General features: G+C 40.2%; 1 protein-coding gene across 4 annotated transcripts; it reads left to right on the forward strand.

The window, feature by feature from the left end:
* Positions 1-6: 6 nt before the first annotated feature.
* On the forward strand, positions 7-18,688 carry FKTN (fukutin). Of its 4 annotated transcripts, none has more exons than XM_009635595.2 (9): positions 7-242; positions 1,557-1,616; positions 5,033-5,236; positions 6,713-6,990; positions 8,434-8,566; positions 10,251-10,380; positions 11,240-11,373; positions 12,279-12,406; positions 16,324-18,685. In XM_009635595.2, exons 1-9 carry the CDS (start codon positions 138-140, stop codon positions 16,535-16,537), a joined length of 1,386 nt encoding a protein of 461 aa, XP_009633890.1. In that variant the 5' UTR covers positions 7-137; the 3' UTR covers positions 16,538-18,685. The 4 variants fall into 4 exon arrangements, with proteins under 4 accessions (XP_009633890.1, XP_035747090.1, XP_035747089.1 ...); XM_035891197.1 differs by having other exon boundaries at positions 12,279-12,450; positions 16,324-16,397; XM_035891198.1 differs by lacking the exon at positions 7-242 and adding an exon at positions 1,125-1,134 and having other exon boundaries at positions 16,324-18,688.
* Positions 18,689-22,564: the final 3,876 nt, after the last annotated feature.

Here is a 22,564-nt window from a genome sequence, read left to right on the forward strand (position 1 = left end):
TGGCGGCGCGGCCCGCTCAGCGCCCCGCTCAGCGCCCCGTTTTCCTCCGCCGGCGCGCAGGGAGGAGCCGGGAAGCCGGAGAAGATGAGCGACGCCGGGCTGCTTCCAGGCGGTGATCGAGAGCGCCCCGAAGACTAATGCAGAAAATCAATAAGAACGTGGTCCTGGCGCTCCTCTCCCTGACCAGCCTGGTTTTCCTCCTCTTCCAGTTGTACTATTACAAGTTCTACCTATCGCAGAAGGTAAGGGAGCTGCCCTGCACAGGCCTGCTCTTGAGGAGTAACCGAGCAGAATGGCCCCTCTCTTCAGAGTCCTGGGGCAGCATTCGTGCTCGCCCCCAGCTTCCCTCCTATGGCCTGCAATTCCCATAGCACCGACGCGAAGCTGCTAGGTAGCCCTAGCAAGTCTTCGGTGGCAGGGGTACAGTCAGATTTCGGTTGTCAGCCTGATACTCAAGTCGTTACGTCAGCCAGAGGCATCCCATTCGTTCTAACATGGGATGCCGATCCGTGTTCTCAGCTGTGGGTTTGAGCCACCAAGGCTTTCAGTCTTCACAAGCCTTCCCCCTCGTGTTCAGTGACAGTGAAGTCAAACCATCTGAGGGCTTTTCTGAAGAAACAAGGAAGGCAGCATTTACTGGTTGCAGGTTTTTTAACAGTGGTGTTTTTAAAAGAAAACCCAGCTTTTTCTTCGGTTGTCTTAGTGTGATTCAGTGTTCATAATTTTCTAGATGTTATAGATTAAATCCTGCTTTTGTACCACCCGTGGAATGTTTAGCTAAACATGATTTTTCTGTAGTGGAGAAAGAGGTAAATGCTACTATAAATGAAATACTCTGGTTTTTTGATGGCTTACATTTTACAGTTGTAATGCAGATTCAACAAAGGGACTCCTTGCAACTGTAAGCTTCACTTTATTTTTATGAAAAAGCTGCGTAGGTATCATGTTTCCTGATTTTATTCTTTTTTTGGTGAGGACATTCTCAATAAATGCAGGCAGTCTTAATGCTAGGTGGTACCACAACCTCTGACTTTTTCTTGTAGTTTCTGATTGTAAACAGCAAAGCTGTGAATGAGAAGTTCTTCATACTTTTGAAAAGCTGAAAGCTGAGCCACTAACTGCCTTGGCTTTGTGGTACGAATATCCTCTTCTTCACGTTTAATTCTCTGGGATTACGTCTGGAACGACGGAGGCATAGTCCTACTGTCTCTCCCAGTGGTATTTGCATAACAGTGTTTGTCATCTTCCTATTTTATATTTACTGTCACACTGACTTAGAAACCTGAGGCCCAATCACGTAATACTTGTAAGTCCCCAAGGCTTGCGTTGTCTTTCTAAATACACTAAGCGAGAGCAGTTGTTTATGACTTCACATTCAATACTGTAGCTGAGTGACCAGAGGAATAACCACAGGCATAATTATAAAATGCTAACTGGATAAATGCCCCTGAGTGTCCTGTTAAGAAATCTGAAGCAAGGATTCAACTGAAACTTACTTTTTTTTTTTTTTTTCCCTTTTCTTTCTTCCTCCCCCTCCCCTTCTTTGGTTTTGGTAGAATGGAGCAGTTTTTTCAAAAGTCAGAGGAAGCCAGTCAGGCCAAGACAGCACAAGATGGGTATGTACAATGTCGGTTCATACAGTTCTTCTGCAAGTCTTGGAGAAGTCACACAGAATTGCAAACTCAGGAGAGTTTTAGGATGGACATTAGGAAAAATTCCTTCACAGAAAGGGTTGTCAAGCATTGGAATGGGCTGCCCAGTAAAGTGGTTGAGTCCTCATCCCTGGAGGTATTTGAAAGACAGGTAGACGAGGTGCTTAGGGATGTAATTTAGTGGTGGGGTGGCAGTGTAAGGTTAATAGTTGAACTTGATGATCTTCAAGGTCTTTCCCAACCTAAACGATTCTATGATCCGTTTAAAATGGAGTTGAGAAACAGTTACAGCTTAGCAGCCTCTGCCTGTGCAGTCCTTAGTAGTGTTGTTAATATTTTAAGAAGCAAAACTTGTTGTCTCTGATGTAGAAGTTTTGATCTAGGCTTTTGTTTTCTTTCAGACTGAGTATTTAACAGATTGGCTTATCTGACACGCAGCTCGTTTGATAGTCAGTAGCATGGTAAAAGGATCAGCTGCAGGTCTCAAGTCACAGAATACCTCTTTGCTTCCTCCAGTTGTTTAACCCGCTGCTCAATGTTTTGTGTTACTTGCTTATGTTAGGTCATAAAGCTCTTCACCAGCAGGAAAATGTTACATTTCAGCATTCACTAGTTGCTGTATTCCAGTGTTCAGGAGCAGTGTTAGGAGTGCCATTAGATACTTGAAATGGGTATTCTTTGTTGTGTCTTACTTAAGGTTTGCAGGATTGAGCACAACCAAAACATCATGCTGACCTCAGGGAAGGAGAAGCTCAGTTACGATATTTGTAGTTAGCATTTGTTTGGAAATACTTTTACAGAAGTCTTTTGTTAACAGATCTCCCAGCGGAAGAACAGCGCAGATGGTTAAAGAGAATGATGCCCTGGCAGCTGTCTGCGTTTTGCTTTGGATACAGTATGATAATGTTGCTAGCTAGCAAAATAGCCATTGAAATGCCTTGTTTCTGCTGAGCAAGAGGAAAAGTGCTCTGGATAAGAGCCGTTCTTGGGAATAATCCAAACCAACTGCTCCATGGACTGCTTGCTTGTGCCAGGAATGTCTCACAATTCTTGGAGGTGGCACCCCTTGGAACTACCTACTAGGTGTTAGGTGACATGGTCACAGTGGGCTTCCAATCTGCCAGTCTGAGGACAGAGTTCTCATTAAGCTCTAACTTGATCTTAAGGGGTTGTTAGTAACAAAGCAGAATGCTTCATGTTTTGGCAGGGACCTGTTGCACCCCAGGCTTTCTTCAGAGTCCCCGTGTGATGAGTCCAAAATACTCTGAATGCATTTCTCTTAACTGCTTGACATCATTACCATCTCTTTCTACCAGTTATTTAGGTTTTGACTTAAGAGCATCTGTTTCCCTGGAGAAGTTGTGTCATGGTCTAACCCCAGCTGGCAGCTAAGCCCCACACAGCCCCACAGTGGGATAGGGGAGAGAATTGGAAGTGAGTAAAAGTGAGAAAACTCACAGGCTGAGATAAAGACAGTTTAATAGGGAAGGCAAAAGCCGTGCGTGCAAGCAAAGCAAGGAATTAATTCACCACTTCCCATGGGCAGGCAGGTGTTCAGCTGTCGCCAGGAAAGCAGTGCTCCATCATGCCTAATGGTTATGTGAGAAGACAAATGCCATCACTCTAAACATCCCCCCCCTTCCTCCTTCTTCCCCCAGCTTTATATGCTGAGCATGACATCGTATGGTGTGGGATATCCCTTTGGTCAGTTGGGGTCACCTGTCCTGGCCCTGTCCCCTCCCAACTTCTTGTGCACCCCCAGCCCCCTCGCTGCTGGCGTGGGGTGAGAAACAGAAAAGGCCTTGACTCTGTGTAAGTGCTGCTCAGCAGTAATGAAAACATCCCTGTATCATCAATGCTGTTTCCAGCACAAATCCAAAACGTAGCCCCATTCTAGTTACTGTGAAAAAAAATTAACTCTGTGCCAGCCAAAACCAGCACAAAGTGACAAGAGGGGGGAAGTAGGTGTTTTTGCACAGATTTGCGTCCTGTTCATCAGTCTGATCTGCTAGTTTTAGTTACAGAAATAATGCTGGCACATCACCTATCTTTCAGCTCCATGTAGTTGAAATCACTAAGAGGGTGACGTTGCCTCTACCTGTACAGCAGGTGCTCTTGCCTAAATTCTGTTTGTTGATCCACGTTCTCTCTTCATTCACATTTTTACACCTCTCTGAAGCCAAAGGCCTGTGCCAGAAGTGGAGTTTGGCCTGTGGAGTCTGGTTGAACAGACTCAGCGGCTGGACAGGAGGAAGGTTAGAGCTTCAGTTAGAAAGCCAGGGTCAGCTTGCTCAGCAGGTGGGTTGGGCAGTAGGCCATTGTTTTCCCTTATCATACCTCTACTAGAAACATTGAGATGTAACAGACATAAAGCCTGACAGTGCTGTTCTAAGCAAATATTTTTTTCTGAGTAGAGTGGTACTTCAAGTAATTAAATTTAACTGTTGCAGTTAAATACATCATCTAAAGTTTTAATAGCAGGGTGGCTATGATTGCTGTAAATGTGCCATGGACATTTAAATGTACTTGATTAAAATTCTCCACTGAGTCAAGTTAATAAATACTCTCACCAGGCACAGGACCTTCTTACTACAGCTTTTAACCCCTCACACAGTGTTGCCATCGTTGAGTGCCCTGGGCACACTGGTATCCAAAGAATGGACAGCACTCATTTCCTACATTCTCACTGAATCACCCTTCATATACAGCAGACATCACGGGGACGGTGTTTGGGAATGGGTCACTAAGCCTTGCTGAAGCGAAGGTCAAGTCAGTCTCCATTGCTTTCACCTTGCTTACAGCCTTCTTCAAAGGTAGTCAGTGTGATTAGATGCAGTTTGCCTTTGGCTGGATTTCCCAGTCACATTCTTGTCCTTCATGTACTTGATGAGATCTACCTTTTCCCAGACTTGAGGAACAGCTCCTGACCACCATGGCCTTTCAAGATGTTGCAGAGCAGCCTCAGAATGCATCAGCCAGCTCCCTCAGTGCCTGCATGTGCATCACATCTGATCCTCTAATCTCTAGTTTTTTCAAAGTTCTTTCCAACTCAATCTAGAGCTGGAAACAATCTAGAGTTTAGCCTAGAGTTAGAGTGCTTTAAGTTGTAGAAAGTTCTAATGGAAGCTGAAGGATTTTTCCTCTGGTCTTGGAGACCTGGAAAGCCTGAGAGAAGCCTGTTCTTCTGAAAGAGAAAATTTTCATTTCCATAAGTGATCATGGAAGTAAAGTACACACTCAGAAAATACATTGGGAGTTAAGATTTCCTTCTGTCAGTGGGTTGCTTTTTTTTTTCTTTCTGTCAAACGGTTTTAATGTATTAATCTGTGTACGCCTCAAGATGGTGTTTCTAACTTCTGACTTTATCTCCTGTCAAACAGCATGTGGTTAGGAAGTTCCTAGCCTTAATATCCAGTCACAATATACCAGTGTATTTGATTGATCCTTTGATTCTGGGACTGGTTGATAAAGACATTGAACAGATCAGAAGTTCTCCTGATGGTCCTAGCCCGGAATGCAAGTACTTCTGTGCTCCAAGAGACTTCACTACATTTGCACTACTGGACAAGACATGGAAACATGAAGTAAGTGTCTTTTCTTCAGTTCACGTTTGTGTATTATAATGCGTTCAACTGTTCTATGATTTTGTGACATAATCCTTTCATGTTTGTACTAAGGCCTCTGAGTTCATTGTGTGGAAATCTTGTAAAGGTATTGGTAGAGGAAACTCTTTTTTTAAAGTAAAAGGTATCCAGGCTAGCGCCTGGATACATTAAGTCATCTGCAAATAACTAGAAGTTTTTAGAAGCTGTCTGCAATATTCATGAATGCTTGTAGTAAAAGGCCACACCCAAAACCAAAAAAGTGGCCTGTTAGAAAGGAAGAAGGAAAACCTTAAGCCTGTAATGTAGTTACAGCCATAATAAATGTTGAGTTTGGGGATCTATCAAGGAGGAAACACAGGTATTGATGTGACAAAGCTAGATAGGTTATCATAGGCAGCTGGTTTACATTTCTTTTAGTACATCCTTGTAACTTAAAACCACTTTATTTTGTCACTTGGTGTATTGATATCTCTGATTTCCTTCAGTGTTCTGAGATTTTTAAATGGATGTGTTAAAAATACAGGTGTAGCATGTGATGAAGGGCAAAATGGAATCCATTATTTCATCAATTAAGTGTCATCTGGAAATATTTATTAGAATAATTTATACAGGCTAAAAATACTAGTAACAAAGAGCTTTTTTCTTTTTTTTTAAGAAAAAGCAGGAGACATTAAAATGGTCTGTGATTATTTTACTGAAGGAGCCCCACTCAAGTGAAGAATGGTGGCACTCTGGGTCTGACCAGTCAGTTGTTTACCCTTGTCTGTAAAGGAATTAAAGAAACTGAGACTAAGGTTGTGTGTCAGCACACTAATATAAATCCATCTCCCCATTCCATAGATGATATCTGTAGTGTCCAGAGGAGAAGCTGATAGGCCTGTGTAAAAACACTTCAAGAGGGGTAATTGCAAGGGTCTTCAGATGCTGATCGGTTCTTTTCTTATCAGCCAGAATTTCATTCCCTTTTTCTATGGAAGTATGAAAGCCTGTTACCTAGTGCAACATTTAGTGTTTGGTGAGATTTAGAAGATATTTATGTACGTAATAAAAGAAGTTTTTGCAGTATTAGTTTTTGTATTAGTGGTATCATTATTCAAGGACTTAGGAACACCAAGTTCAGCACAAGAATAACGTTAGAGAACAGTTTGAGGGTGCAGAGAAGGGTGCTATGGCAAGGAGCAAACCTAGTCCAATCATGGCTTACAACATTTATTTGTTGCTTTATTGAATAGTTTGAGGGATAAAATTTAAGACAAGGAAATAGAGTGGTTCGAATTGCTTGTGGTTGCTGACCTTTAAGGTCTTAGAAATTTTTGAGTAGTTTGTACTTAAGTCTGGTTAGAAAATGAAAACTGGCAATAAAGTCAGTTAATAATAAGCATTTAACATTCAATTTTGGTTTTTCTAATCTTTAGCTTCCTTCTCTTTCTGTCTCTCCCTCTCTCTAATTTTTAGGTGGGCCTTTTTAGAACTGCTGAGAAAATGGGATTCCAATGGCTAAAGATTATAAACAAGGACCCCCGCTTGGACGGGATGGATGACCTGTCTGGGATTGAAATTCCCTTGCACTACATATTTAAACTGGCATCTCATGCCATTCACCTGGTGGTCTTCTATGAGAGGAGTGGTAATTATCTCTGGCATGGCCCCCTGAGGCTCAAGCAACATATGGACAGAAAGTTTGTGCCTTTCCGGAAACTCCACTTTGGTCGCTACCCTGGGGCGTATGAAAAGTGAGTTCGAAACAGAGGAGGCAAAATGCCGTCATGGCACTTCCAAAACAATTTCTTTCTCCTGTATATAAAATTACTCTCTTTCCTAAAGTCATATAGTAGAATCTAGCTCAGCCCTCAAAGTACAGGTAAATTAAGGTATGAAGGTAAATCCAATTCTGTTTACCTGAAAACAAGAGCTTCCCACCATTTATAAATTAAGAACTAGTTGCTGTGTAGCCAGGCCGATGCAGGCAGAAAGATGAGAGAAGTCATGACTGAGGTTGAACGTACCAGAGGATCTTCTGCTAGTCAGTGGTTTACCATGAATATATTTAAAAGTTCGAAATCTGTTGATACCCATGTGTGCGATCAACACAGGGGTAAAGTAGAAGTGGCAAGAGATTTAGTACTAGCTGATACATATTTGGTGTTCTTTCTATAATGGTATGTGTCCAAAAGTTAAATACAAGTACGGAACATTAAAAGAAAAGGGGAGGCAACAGAAATCCATGCAGTAATAGTCCAAATAATCAGTGTTAAAGAACGTGAATAAAGAGAAGTGACATTTGTAGCACAAAGACATGTGCCACCCATTGCATCTAACCCGTGATCTTAACATGCTGAGGGGACTCCTTTCTTGCACAAGTGTTAGAATTGCTGGTGTTATTTTTCCATAGTCTTACGCTTAAACTTTGCATTACGTTGGTAAAGTTACTGTAAATGTCTGCCTTTTATTACAATGCTTTCAGCAGCAGTATTTCAGGAAATATAGATCATGGCAAATCTTGTCACCATTTTCAAAACCAAGTATATACATACTACTAGGCTTTGAGAACAGTGTTCCTGTATGGTATGTGTATATATGTTATAAATCAGAGAAAAAGTGCCGAACATTTCACAGGTCAAAATAAATCTGGTTTAACTTTTTCCTTAAAATTTACACCATTCTTTCCTCCTTTTAAAACATGGGATCAGTACTGGTTATGTACCTAAATATTTGAAATCGACTGTGTAAGCTGTTAAATATCATATTTCTTTCATTGTGAAGGCTGAACAGTTTTTAAGCTTTAAATGCTAATAGCCTCAAAGTACAGGGTAAAATTTGGTTCTTAAGTGCATCCCACACTTTAGACAACCAAATAGGTAGTGTAAATTTTCAAATGCATTGAACAACAGCTCTGAAAAAAATCAGTGCATGTCATGAGTCAGTAAAGGATTCAGTGATCTCACAAACTAACTATGGGCTTATAGGCATTGAATTTCATTTTAAACAAAATTTGGAAGTGCATGGGGAATTTGTTGAAGCTCTTGTTGCTCTTCTTTTATAATCAGTTTTGAGTCTATTTGGACAGAGGAATCATTGCCAGCAGTTTACATTAAGGTTTTAATCTGAGCTAGAGGAGAAAGTGGCTTGTAAGTTGTAAAGGAATTGAATATGTCATAATCTTTCTTTCCCTGTAGGCCAGAACTTCTGCTTGTTTCCATTGATGACTTAAAAGTTCAAATTCCAAAAAATCCGTCCAGTTTCCTAGAGGAGATGTCACACTCTAGATTTCTTGAATGTAGGTACAGAGAAGCTCGGGCTTTCTTTCAGGTTAGTGGTAATCAGGTAGTGTCTCTGAGATGTAATGTACGTTTTCACTGATTGACCCAAATCTACAAACAGTTCATTGGTTTTTTTACCTAGATGGGACTGTTTGCATACATAAAACTAAATACAGCCTCTGAGACTCAATCCACAGAATTTAATAATTGGCAATAAAACTAAAACTTTAACTGAAAATCATGGTCTGTCTTTTTTACTTGTGAGCACATTTTTTTCCATTTTCCAAAACTTGGAAAAGAAGAGGTAACAAAGATGTCCATAGTTCTCAGGTGTTGTTACTGTTACATGGTTGTCATGTAAATAAGACTAACATCTTACGTATCTCTGTGGTTGAAAATTTTCCTTCTGGCAATTCTCAAAGTTCCGAGTAACATTTCGTTTTATATTCTTTTGAACCACATGCTGCAGTTCCACATTCCTAGTTTGGTTTATTTGAAATGGTATATTCATTCCGAAATAACTTATTTTATTGCTTTTTTGACCAGGTAAGCTAATGTTTCCACCACTATTTAGAGTATTATTTTTAGAATATTGCTACCCGATTTAGGAGATGGTGGAAAACTTCCTGCTGCAGTATGGCAGCATTTTGTCCTAACTTGAAAAGGGCCACAATATAAAGTGGTCAAGAGTTACCACAGTTAAGACTCTGGAGTCAGAATCAGGTCACTGAATTTGACTCATTTCTGATTTCATGGAAGGGAAGAAGAGAGGACATTAGAGGTTCCATTCTTCAGACATGGGAGGTTTTGAGGAAGGGATTCTTCAGGGAAGGGAAGACCATCCTTGTTCAGTCTAGTAGGCCGTAGCTCCCCCTATGTGTAGCAGCATGGTTGCTATACCCAGGGCTACCTGTGTGTTGTCACTTCACCTGTAAAAGACATAAATTGTAAGCATGCTCCACTTCAGCTCTAAAACATCCAGGCAGTAATTGCCACAGGCAGAGAAAATGTGCCTTGGAAGGTATACTGAACTTTGCTGGAGCTTTAATATTGAAATAAGCAGCTGGCATTTGTTTTGGAAAGTAAGTATTCATTTCAATGGTTTGTTGCCCAAGAGCTCTTAATGAAGTCAATGGTGAAGCTGCGTGGTGCATTGTTCCTGTGCAGTATTTGCCCAGACTGCCATGTTGGTTTTGGCTTTGCATTACAGAAGATCTTGCCACAGTTGTACCTGGAAGATGGGCACGATTTTTTGTTCACCTTGTTCCTACTGTATGGCAGAAGTTGTCAACATCCAGTATTAACACGTGGTGGCGCCAAATAAACTAATGTGCTGGAAGTAAACTAACGGAAATAAACTAATGTGCTGTGTGATTCTATCCCTGTTTTCACGCTGGACGATGGCTGTTGGCTTCAGTGTGTGCAGAACTAGGGTTCATCTGTGTTGTTGCCAAGTGCAGAGAATCAGTGTCTAATACATATATTCTTACTCTGTTTCACTGTGACTTTACGTTCTGCTAGTTCGGAAAAAAAATGAAGGTTGATGTTTCAGAGTTTAAATTTAAACTTGTCGTTCTAGTGCATGTTCTCAAACTGGGTATCTGTGAAAACAGATACTGCCCAGATGTTAGTTAAGTAGATTTTTAAAGTTCATTTCTTCTTAGAATACTGAAAAATAAAGGGAGAAGTTTGCTCTCTGACAATAACTTGCTTATTCTTCCTTTGCCTTCTAGCTGTACCCTGATGATGCCTCTCTTGATGCAGTGGAGTTCAGAAAAAAAGCAAAATCCTTGCTCCATCTGGCTGCCCTGACACTGAATAACTTGGGAGTAAAGTTCTGGCTGAGCAGTGGAACATGCCTTGGTAAAACATTTGTGTTATGTTGCATTTTTAAACTTACCTGAAATTTTAAACATCATTAAGCTTATGATGCCAGCTGAGGTTAGCAGCCAAATGTACCAGGTTGGAAGGTAGTCTGTGGCATTAGCTGTATTGAAAAAAGGCCTTTTTGTTCCTGAAGGTATGCTTTTTCTTTAGAAACTTGGAGATGCTGAGCAAATTTCGAGTGAAGTGTTTAATGTTGTTAGCAATTATCTGTGTTGTGTTGATCACTGCTTAGAAAGTAATTGGCAGTTCCCTAAAGCGTGTGGCTTAGAATTTACCAAAAACACAGTGATGGGCACAATCTTCTGCTGTCCCCACAGACTCACATGATTTTTCTTCCCATGCAATTTGGTGGTTATCACTGACTTTTAAAATATAGTTCACATTTATTAATATAATTTAAACCACACCCTTTTAACAAAATGAAAGATGATTAACATCTCAGATACTATTTAAAATAATGTTTCAAATTAAAAGCACAGCTTGCACCTTGTAACTGTTCATTGCTGGTTAGATTTGGGCCCAGATAAAGAATATTCTTTCTTTAAAGACGTTTAGGTTAGAAAACTGAAGATATTTTCTCTTTGAAAGAGTTAGTGTTTTCTCTCTCATTGTTGACTCTGGAGGAAAGAGCTGGCTATAAGTGCAGTAGTATTTGGTTTTTTCAATGTGGTTCATTGCATACTAGAGAAAGGCAGAAGCCTCATTTGACCTCATTCAAAGCCTGGTGACCTTACGGCAGCTCATTTTTATGTTGCTTTTGTTCTATTGATGTATTTCTCATGTTCCTGAATTAACTAGTTTGGTTTTTTCCTCCCCCCCCCGCCTCCCCCCGCAGGCTGGTATAGACAGTGTAATGTCATTCCTCACAGCAAGGATGTGGATTTGGGAGTCTTTATAAGGGACTACAAAGCAGATATCATTCCAGCCTTTCAGAAAGCAGGGTTACCCCTGAAGCACAAATTTGGCAAGGTATGTAGGTGGCTTCATGTCTCTTTCTGTTGGTTTGTAAGTTTGAGTACAGCTGCAGATTACTTATGTAGAAGTGGGTATCTGAAGTCTCCGTGGCAGACATTTACTCATTAGAGTTTTACCTAAACATACAATCTTGTTCATTTTTGTGTGTTCTTTTGGACAGTGTGTGAAAAAACACCTTTCTTAATAGCTTCAGCCCTGTTTGGGGAGTCTGAATTCCACCTCAGAAGTTTTTAGGAAGTTTTAAAGGGATGTAATCTGTGTCAGTGGTGGTATGCAAATTTAAGAATCAAGGTAGAATTTAGTCTTTGAAACTGGACGGGCCTCATCATACAGGAGGATTGGTGATAGCTCTGATATTATCTATGTAGCCCTGTATGTAAAACTAGCAGAAAGGGAAGGGTGGCTTGAGGTGGGCATTGGGCTTGTTGATTATAAGCTTGTGTGGATCTCCAGCTTTTTCAGAGTGTATGCTGCAGAATGATAGAGAGAAGAAACAAAATTACAGGAATGTGAAGGTTCAGCCACAGTTCAAGAAATATATCATTATTGGTGCTAGTGAGTGCTTTATCACAGAGGAAGTGTGTTAAATGAAGACACCTACTAATCATATGTTTATTCACTGAGATTATTTTACTTGTGGCAGAGGACAAGGAGATGGTGCTGAAGCTTTTGAGGCTAAAGGGAGGAAAGAGAAGGTAGTGCCACAGAGGCGCAGCAAATTTCCAATGTTCTCAAGGCATTAAAAGCCCCAAAGAAATTGTGGAATTGGTGTATTTTCTTCATTTAGGATAGGAGTCACTCTGCATACATGACCAAAATAAATTTGTTTCCTGAAACCTGCTAACATAAATAGCCTTGTGTTTTTATGAGCATATAGAGTGTGTATTTTTGTCTTGCAGGTAGAAGACAGCTTGGAACTCTCTTTCCAGGGAGAAGATGATGTGAAACTTGATATTTTTTTCTTCTATGAAGAGGATGACCACATATGGAATGGAGGAACTCAGGCAAAATCGGGCAAGAAATTTAAGTATGAATTGGATTTATACCTCTAATAGGAAAGAAATTGAACAAGTTAGTGTTTAGTGTTGGCATTTTGTGTGTTGTGTGTTGTTACCTGGCAAAGTCTGTGCTCTTTGAGGGAAAGGCAGAGAATCAGTGGAGATTTCACACTTTGAGACCAGAGAAGTAGAAAGACAATAGTACTAGGCCTTACTAGAGAGGTGCTGGGCTTGTCAAATGTAAATTCTCTTGTGAAATCGAAAGCAGTGCTGGCATGCTATGTATCAAGTAGATCTTACCTGGATTGTGACAAGCTTTGAGTTAAATAAGCAGCTAAGATCAGAAAGAAGTCTCTAAAACTGTGTTTGTTGCAGAAACTAATTTTGCAGTAAGAAATGAATACTTAGCCGTGTGTCTCAATGACAGTGTTACAGCAGAAAACCTCAACTGTCCTTGCAAAGTAAACCCTATAGTTTTGGATCTTGTGGTAATGATTTGGAACACCTTATGGACCATAATGTAGTGACAGCAACGCAGATGACTACCGCAGACCTTGTTGTTGTTTGTATTTTGAAAATAGAATTTTTAATAGGATCCGACATTTCTTGCTTCCTACCTTTCAGTATTAAATCAGCAAGTAAGTGCAACAGCTTCCTAATCTACTCAGCAAACTGAACATAGGTTTTGATAATTAGATTTGTTTCCTTCACCTATGTTAACTCAGAAGAGACAGTTGCAGACTAGTTGAGGGCTTTGACTTCTATAGGATATCTTTATCTTTCATATTTTGCCTGAACTGTATTTGCTTATATTTAGCTAACAGGAACTTAGTGAACACTGTCATCCAGATGGTGATAATGTCTGAGTTCTTGTCTTAGCTATTTTTGTTCGGACATGATAAACAAAGATGGGGGAGGGTATTTTGATGACCAGACTCAAAAGGCACACTTACAAAGAGACTAAAAGAAGAATTTTTGGAATATTCCTGCAGAAAATGCAGTAAGTTCCAGAGTGTTTTTCTTAGAATGCAGCAACAATTTTATAGTTTTCCAAAGCAGGCCTAATATCTGTTTTTGCATACAAAATTTTGGAGGATTTTGTGTGATGCATTCTGAGGAGGAAGCTGACCAATAAATTCCTTTCTTTGTGCTTCTGTTGTGTCTAAATTGCAATAGCTATTCCCATGTCAATGCAGTTGACGTGCTCTTTCAGAATTCCCTTGTAGCATCAGACCTTGGGTACTTGAGAGCTGGGGTTTTTTTCTCCCTTTTCTCTCCTCTCCTATGTCTGGTCCAATGCATGAGAATAGAAGGTAGATGTGAACCTGTGCTATGCTGCAGCTCCTGTATCCTAGGATATTACAGCTCTTTTGGAACTCCAGCTTTCATAAACTGCTTTCATAAACCACTTTCTTTTTCTTGTAGCCCAGTACTTATTTTTGGTGGTAATTTTTTTCAGAGTTTACAAACATGGCTTTCTAGTTTAATAAGAACTAATTTGCTTAGACATAGTAGTATAAAGAAGCCTCTACTTCTTTCTTAGGCATAGTTTACTGTACTTAATCCGTACAGAAAAGGAGCACGAAAACTGCTTATTTACCATAATAAAGGCCCCCAAGCCCTGACAGAACATGGCTGTTCAGAATGCTTAGTCAAATATATGTATTATTCTAAATATCTTCTCAGAAAGAGGAAAAAAAGATCACACCTTATTACCTGTGAGATGTGGAGATTTGGAATGCTTCATCTGAATGCCTGCAACACCAGAATGACCCTCAATTTTGCTTAGTTGTCAGCTCTTTTGAAATTTTGGCGGTGGGTAAAGCGAGGAGGTCAGTCAAAAGAGAAGTGGTTGTTTGATCATGCTAAATCCTAAATCCATTTCAACAATTTTAAAGGAATCTCACCAGCTGATGTAGTATCAGAAGAGATATTGGTTGCTACTAGATCATCACAGATAAGGGTGGGAGATATTTTTCCAAGATATTTATGTTTTTAAAAATGAAGGGTAAAAGGCATTTTCTTCAGAAAGCTAAATATTTGCACAGGCATACTTTCTATACATCATCTGAAGAATGAAAGTATTTCTCATTTAGTCTCTAAAATACTTTCCATTAGTCATGTTTAGTCTCTCTTTCCTTGGAGAGCTTTCTAAACCTTACAAGTCTGGCTGTACGGTTTGAGTTTTCATGTACACAAATACTTCCTCAACATCACAGGCACAAGGAAGCATGTAAATCCTCCTTATCTTGTTGTTACAGTGATTGAGACCTCCTGTTTGTTTACAAAATTCATGCTGGACTGTTGCATTCCTCAGCAGAGGATAAAGTATTTACAAAAACTGAATCTGGGAATCAAATCTATACTGTATGCTTTAATCCTTAAAATGAGTTAATTCTGTAGGTTCTTAACAGAGAGGACTGGGTAAGCGTAAAATATTTTCAGTACTTTTATGTCTAAAGATTGATGGGACTGAGACTGGAAGAAATAATTGTGAGCAGTGTATATGTACAGGTGGAATGAGCAAACGATGAGCAAGGATTCCAGTAGTGTGTAGCATCACTGAAAGCTACATTTTTCATCAGTAAATATAAACATTTGATTTTAATAATAGTTAAATAATTATTTTGGTGAAATTTCCAGCTAACTTTTTAATTTGCAGGTTAGTTGATTTAAATTATCTGCTCGTTCTTGTTAGAATTACTATTCCAAGTTAATTCTCTGGAGGATGTATTATTTCAGTGGTTTGCTGACAGCTTTTGTGTATGCATGCCCACTGCAGTTCTGATAGATGAATGATTTCCTGGGTTAATAACAGTTAAATAGCTATTTGATGATTATAGATCCACTAATAAAGTTTGTTCACCTTGTTTTCTCCTTGGTAGCTGGCATTTTTTTGCTTTTTGGTTTAGTTTAGAGCTAATCAAAAGTGTATATATCCGAAAGTGCTTGATCACTTTTTTCTCTTCCTCCATTTAAGGTATAAAAGCAAGGTTGTTTTATTTTCTGATATTTTGCTCAGCACTTAGAAATAAAATTAATTTTATGCTTAGAGGAACACATGGAGTTTCTAATTCATGCAAATACACAAATCTTTTAGCCCTCTTTTTCAAAAGGTCTGAGCGCTTATGGTTTTATTTTAACCTGTGAAAAGGAATTTTAAGATCACTTTTTATCTGTGGAAGTATTCACAGCTTCAGAAGTGGGAGTGATCCTCTGCAGGAGTAGTACATAGTCTTTGGTATTTACTTGTTTAACACATCAACTTTGACACTGGGGTCCTGTAGGATGTCATTCTGATCAAAGTGTGAAATCTACCTGAGTTTCCGCTGCTGTAAGCATACTTACAGATAGGGCTTATGTTGGGCCCTCTACAGAAAAAAACAGTACAGAACGAGGTCGGTTTTGTAGAATAAATTCTTACAGTTTGCATGGGCCAAGATGATTTCAGGAAGTACAGAATGGCAGCTGTATCTTAATTCTTTGCAGTTTCTCCAAGTCTGGCACCATGTTTAAACATGGGTACTGAGGGGGAATAGCATGCTTTGTTTGATAAGTCTGAAGAAAGGTAAAAACTTGTTCTTAAAAAGGACCTGACTGATAATAAAGTATTTAATGCTGCTTTTCTCAAAATCTCACCTATCAAGTAACATGTATCATCCTCTTGGCACCTTTCTAAATGCGGTAACTGTTAAATCCAGTTTGTAAGTGGAAAAGTAGAGACAGGGACTAAGTGATTTCCTATAGTTGGCAGAATGATATGGGAGTAAGCTGCAAAAGAATTAGAAAGGTTCTTTCCTAAGAACATGTGGCAAATGTTAACCAGTTACTGTTGATAACAACACCCCTATACACTACATAAATATTTAATTGCTTGCTTTCTCCATGAACTTAGGGGTGTATTTCAGTCTTCTGCCAGTGACCATATTCTATTTTTATGACACAGGTATCTCTTTCCAAAGTTTACTCTCTGCTGGACTGAATTTGTAGAACTCAAGGTACATGTGCCCTGTGAAACCCTTCAGTATGTTGAAGCCAACTACGGCCCAGACTGGAAGGTTCCTGTGAAGACGTGGGACTGGAAGAGCTCACCTTCCAATGTGCAGTACAATGGTGTCTGGCCTGTTGATGAATGGGATGATGTCATTCAAATCTACTGACCACCTGACTGCTAATAGAGCATGCCTGCTGTCCTTGAAACCATCAGTTCATAATTTCTTGTTTCCCAAAGGCATCATGAACTGTTCTGTTCATAACTTCTCATCTGTTTCCTAAGGAGACATTTACCTTTTTTTGCTTAACAGGTATTTTTTTCACCTTCGTCATGCATTTTCCAGGTAGTTAAAGGAAAAGATTAAAGGCAGGATGTGGCAACTGAAGAGAAGGGAAGCTGAAAGAAAAAGTGCATGAAGAAATGCTGCAGTAAACTTATGGGCAGTTGACTATTTAAACATAAACAGTGGCCAGGTGGCTTATACTTTCCTGGAATCATCAAAACCTTGGGACTCTTCACTTCTCAAGCTTAAGAGAGGGGTAGGATGGAAGAATCCCAAAGAAGTTTCTTTTTTTTCAGAGGAGGTCCTGTGAATATCCAACTTCTAAACACCAGAGGTGTGAGTACCTCAATGTGCTTGATTTGAGACTGATAATATCCCTGCAATATGTAACAGGTTGCTCTTGGGAGAGGGGAATCTTTCTCTGGCACAGAACCCATGTGACCAGCCTGCCTTATGTGTAGGAGGTATTGGGTAACGGTGTAATACTAAATGAATGGAAGGAGAAACTATCCACATCGGACATTGTCCAATAACAGTTGGGTTTTTTAGTGAACTAATCACTGCATGCAATTATGACAGGGAATGTTACCTGCTTTCTTTTTCTTTTCTTTTTTTAAGAACATCAAGGTGTATGCCACAGGGATGTCTTTCCCATGAAAAAAATAAATATTCTGGTTTTGATGTCCCAGTTAATGTGTTCTCCGTGTAAAAAAATTTACTAGATTTTAGAAAATTACAGCTGTCCCTGCTTTCTTACAAGTAGATAGAAATGGTTCATATTTTTCTGTTTAACATTGGCTCGCAGAACAGAGATCTCGGAGAATTGCAGCTCTCTAAGTGTAAGCAAAAGTGTGTACAAATACCAACTGTTCCATCAAATTTGCAGTTGCATGATTGGAAGTGAAGCATTAGTGGTAACATTGGGCTTTGAATGGGAAGAAAGTGGAAGCCTGGGAACTCTCTCCTCCTACTTCTGCTTGTGCTCTTGGTCAATGAAGTAAGCTTTCTTCAGTATTTTTGAGAGGGGTAATAGCTTTCATATGAGTGTGTGTGTCCAAGTTTGTTCCCTGCTGTGCAGGGAAGACAAGGGCACTAGAGCTGCTAGTGAGTTACGACTGTAATAAACGGTGCAGACCCAGGAGTGCTTGTGAACCAGTGTCAAGGTACCACATGGAGCTCATGTTTACTTGCAACAAACCTGTATCCATTCTTTCCTTGCTAAAGCTGCTGTAGGTCACAGCTGTTCCACCTTTCACTGGGTAGAGGTAGGTTGAGTCTGTGGTTTGCATTCAGTTGATCTGCAGTTTTTGGCTGTGTATTCAGATGTGTACAGTTTTGGAGAGGTGAAATAGCTACTGCCGTGTGGCGGTTTTACCTCTGTATCATTCCAGGTGCACTCTGGGGCTTCGCTACTGTTTTCATTCTGGAGTGTGCTGCATGCTTTTTCCTGCAAATCCTCTCAGTTCCAGTGGTCTCCTGCCACTGAAGCACTGGAGTAAATTACATAGCTTCTGGCAACAACTTGTCATGCTGGCTCTTAAATTGGTGTGGTAACTTTGTTAGCTTTGCCTAATTAAGGAGGGAGAGATGTAATATCCTGCTAATGCCATTTACTCAGTAAACTTTACATCATAAGGGATAATTTCTCAGGTAGAATTTTTTGTATTTTTTCCTTAAAATGAAAAAAAGCCAGTGTACTTACGGTTTTTGTCTTCTGTTGTCGTGAACTTCTTTGTTTAATAACATACATTAAGCCTGTAAGTTTTTCAAACGTGATGGATGTTTAAGAATGAAGGAGGAGATACTATCAGAAAATTATGATCCTGTCAAATCTTTGACTTTGTAGATGGAAAGACTAATGGAAAAAAATGCATGTCCCTGAAAGGGAGGATGTCTTAAATAGTTAATTATGCCTGTAAATTTTTCTTCAGGTTAAAACATTTTCTCTTCAGAAGATACAAATGTATATTTAACACCGATTAAAAGGAGGAGTCTAATTTGCAACTCAGGATGTTGTTTCATCCTTTGTTTTGTCATGTTGGACAGCATTTAACACACTTCATTGCAATCACTGTGACATAATGCAAAGAGAAAAATTTTGAACTGTTTCTCACACTGCTTATTGACTGTCTAGCTTGAGCTTTTATTTTCTAATGAAGATACCTGGACACAGCAAAGGTACGTGGAATAAGGCAGGTGCCCATATGTTGAAAAGGGATCCTGGAATTGCACAAAAATGTTGCACTTCTGCATGTCTCCTGTCAAGCTTTGTGCAGTGCCCTGACCACAGGTTTCCTGCTTGTAGGACTATGTCCCAAGGAGCGGTGTAAACATTGTAGAACTGGTGCTCTTCAAAGGCAGGCTGTGAGGCTGAAGCCTTACCATTCCCTGTGGAATCACCCAGGTTTAGGCATTTGTTTCCTGTTAGGTTCTCCTGAATTGCCTCATCTGAAATGGATTCTTAATTCTGTGTTACCTTCCTAATTTACTAACTACCTTCATTTTCAAAGTGTTCTGGAGAGGAGGGCAATTTCTGAATGCTGTTAATGGCATGCATTTAAGGTCTTAAGCCGACAACCTGCGAAGTGCCATAGCTTTCATGTAGCAAACGCAGCACGTTACATATGCGTAACCCTTAAAGATAGCAGAGCCTATTTGAGGAATGCCCATTAGCCAAGAGGAGGGTAGCAAGATGTTCAAAGCTCCGGAATAACTGCAAAGAAAGATTGAAGAAATAGGTTTGCCAGAAGAGAAGGCACCATGAAGAGCCATTTTCAAAAGCCATACAAGATGGTTACAAAAAGGAAGGGATGGACGTGCTCCTTTCCGTGATTGGTAGGAAATAGAAATAAATGGGGGGAATGCAAACTGAGGTGTGGAATACTGGAATATTTTACATGTGGAAATGTAGGTAGCCTTTGACTTTGGGAGTCTCTGAGAACATGTCAGACAAATGTCAGCCAAGACTGACTGTAGTTAAGGATTGACTGTAGTTAATCCTGTCTTCCAGCTGGAGGGAGTTCCTATTTTCTGTGATTGTGTAGCAGTTTTCAGTAATTTTCTGCTTATAAAAAATGGAAATTGGAATCATCATTTGTAGAGGAGCTTAAGAAAGGTTGTATTTCTAGTGTCAGATAGTAGAGGTCATACTGGGAGTGATGGTGAAGTGCCACCCCACTGTGGAAATGATAGGAAACCACAGCATCTTGAACAGTTGAAAGATGTGACCGTTTACAACAAGAGTGGACTGCAGCTTTTCCAGAGGATGTGTCTGAGCCAAACTGAGGCTGTAGAACAGCCTTCTAATTCCTGCACAGAGCAGACGATGCTTGGCCACGCAGGGCAGTCACTGTCTGAGGGAGATGCTGATGCTTTTGATCTGTCCAGAAAGAATCTTCTGATGGGAGAAGGGCCTCTGTATGTTCTACCCCACTCTTCTTTTAAAGTCAGAAATGGAAGGTAGACAAAACTGTGGTGATACAGATAGGAGAGAGTCCTGCAAATGTGGTCGAGCTTTTCTCTGCTGCCCAAATGAAAAAGAAGTAGCTGATTTTTCTCACACCCTTTGGAACAGAGTCTGGGAGAGGCTGGTCCCCTATGTTAGAAATAAAGTTTGCATCCTTTGCTACTTCAGAATTTCGTCCCCTCCTCATAAGTCTTAAAGCCTATCAACTCAAGAGAAAAAACAGTCTGCTTTGCACAGTCAGTTGGAATTGTTTGTTTTGCGCATATGAATGACGTGTTAAAGGAGTAACCTCTGTGTAATAACACAGATTCCTTCCCTCGCTTCCCTCCCTTGACACGGTGCAATGACTTTCAGGAACTTAGTTCTGTCCTTTGTTACTTGTTGGCAGAATTCTCTTGAGTTCACACAGCAGTTCAAGAAGTTCAGGGCCAGCTACCTCACCAATTAGGCTTGTTTTCTTTCTCTTCATGTAGCTCTATCACACTGTGTGTTGCAGAACAAAATGTGGGAACTTGGGAAACTGCATGCAAACACGTGAAAGACTTACCTAGCACTTGTGTTTAATGATCTACATCCTCTGTTTTGGTAAATGGCCACCAGCAGCTGATTTACATCAGCTGATAATCTTGCTTAATAGCATTAGATTTGCCTAATGGTGAGTTCTCTACTGAGGCTAGTTTTATACATAAATGTCCTATTGATTGAGACGGCAGCAGAGCACGTGTGTTATGAGCTGAATGAGTCTTACCAAATCCAAACCACTGCTGTAATTAAGGGGTGTGGGTGAGAGCTTTCCCCTTAAAAAAAGGAAGGGACAATGAAAGTTTTGTTCTTAAAGGAGGGAAACAAACACTGCTGTGGTTGTGCCTGTTTTCCTGAAATAAATCTTTCCTGCAGCTTAAAAGCAGTCACATATTTTATCCAGAATTTACTAGATGAAATGTCATGCCGGGTGCTTTGCAGATCGTTCTGTGTGCTCGTAACATTCCTCTTCTGGCCCTAAAGCTTCTGAATACTATCTTTTATCATCAGAGTAATTAGCTTGAGTGTTAGAGGGTACAATGCACCTGTATTTCAGGGCCCTGTATGCAGGGTCATAGGACATTGGTGTCGCTCAGGGCAGTAATGCATCTGATGCTGCACCATACTGTGCAAAGTTACTTAGGTTAGTTCTGAAACAGAAAGCAATTTAGAGCCATGGTTGATAACAAGCCGAATACACAGTAATGTAGGATGATGTTGTGATCAAAGGAAATCAAGTGGGATGTAGAAAGGGTGCTAGCATCTCCAGGAAGAGTGAAATGAAACTTTTGTTACTATGTTTGGCATTTTAGCTGCTGTATAGAGATCAGTGCAGGCCCTGACCTGTTTAAGGAAGTGGACCAGTTGGAAAGTGTCAAGAGGAAAATAGTAGGCTGTAGAAAACCACCTACAAGGAAATGTTGAAAGAACTGGGGATGTTTAGGCTGGGAAGGATGTGGCAGATAGATACTCCATCCTGTTCACTTCGTTGATAATGCAAGAATGAAGAAGCTTAAATTTCACCAAGGAAGATCAGACTGGACTGTAGGGGAAGTTTTTGGAATTTAAGGAGAGAGGGGTAATGGTTTGGGGAAGGGTGTAGTATCTCTACCCTTGAAGGCCTTCAAGAATGTGGTTGGTCAGTAAATGTCTAGAAGAAATTGTGTGATTGCATGTCTTCTTGCTGTTACCTGGAAGAGGGCCCTGCTGAGTTTAAGAAATTATTTTCTCATTTCTTTGTTTTCTTTTGATTATTTTCTTACTTTTTTGGGAGGGTTGTGGCATCTAAACTATATTTGACTGGTACAATTCAGCCTGCTGAGATACCCAATGAAACATCTTTATCTCATGAGAATCTGCATAGTGTTAGTAGGCTAGGTGTGCTATTCTCAAAAGTTTAGTTTGCTGTCATAAGAGTGATTAATAGCCCTTAGAGTGATTAATAGTGCTTATTTCAGGAAGTCCAGGTTTGCCAGGGTAGCATTGGGGTAAAAGGTTATGGGCGGGTATGGATCTCTAATTTGAGACAAAATCCCAGAATCACAGAGTGGTGTGGGACCTGTGAGGTCATCTGGTCCAACCCCCTTGCTTCATCAAAGCCACATATAGCTGGTTGTCCAGGACTGTGTCTAGATGGCTTTTGAATATTTCCAAGGATGGAGACTCCACAGCCTCTCTGGGCAACCTATATGAGTGTTCCATCACCCTCACAATGAAAAAGTGTTTCCCAGTTTTCAGGAGGAACCTCCTGTGTTTCAGCTTTTGCCCATTGCCTCTTGTTGTGTCAGTTGGCACCACTGGAAAAAAACTGGCTCCTTCCTCTTTGCACCCTCCCTTCAAGTATTTATACACATTGATGAGATACCCCCTTGAGCCTTTGATCAGAAGAGGAATGTTAAAGACAATGTACCCCCCCGATAAAT

The sequence above is a fragment of the Egretta garzetta genome, unplaced genomic scaffold, assembly GCF_000687185.1.
Source record: "Egretta garzetta isolate BGI_Z169 unplaced genomic scaffold, ASM68718v1 scaffold693, whole genome shotgun sequence".
Classification (NCBI taxonomy): Eukaryota; Metazoa; Chordata; class Aves; order Pelecaniformes; family Ardeidae; genus Egretta; species Egretta garzetta.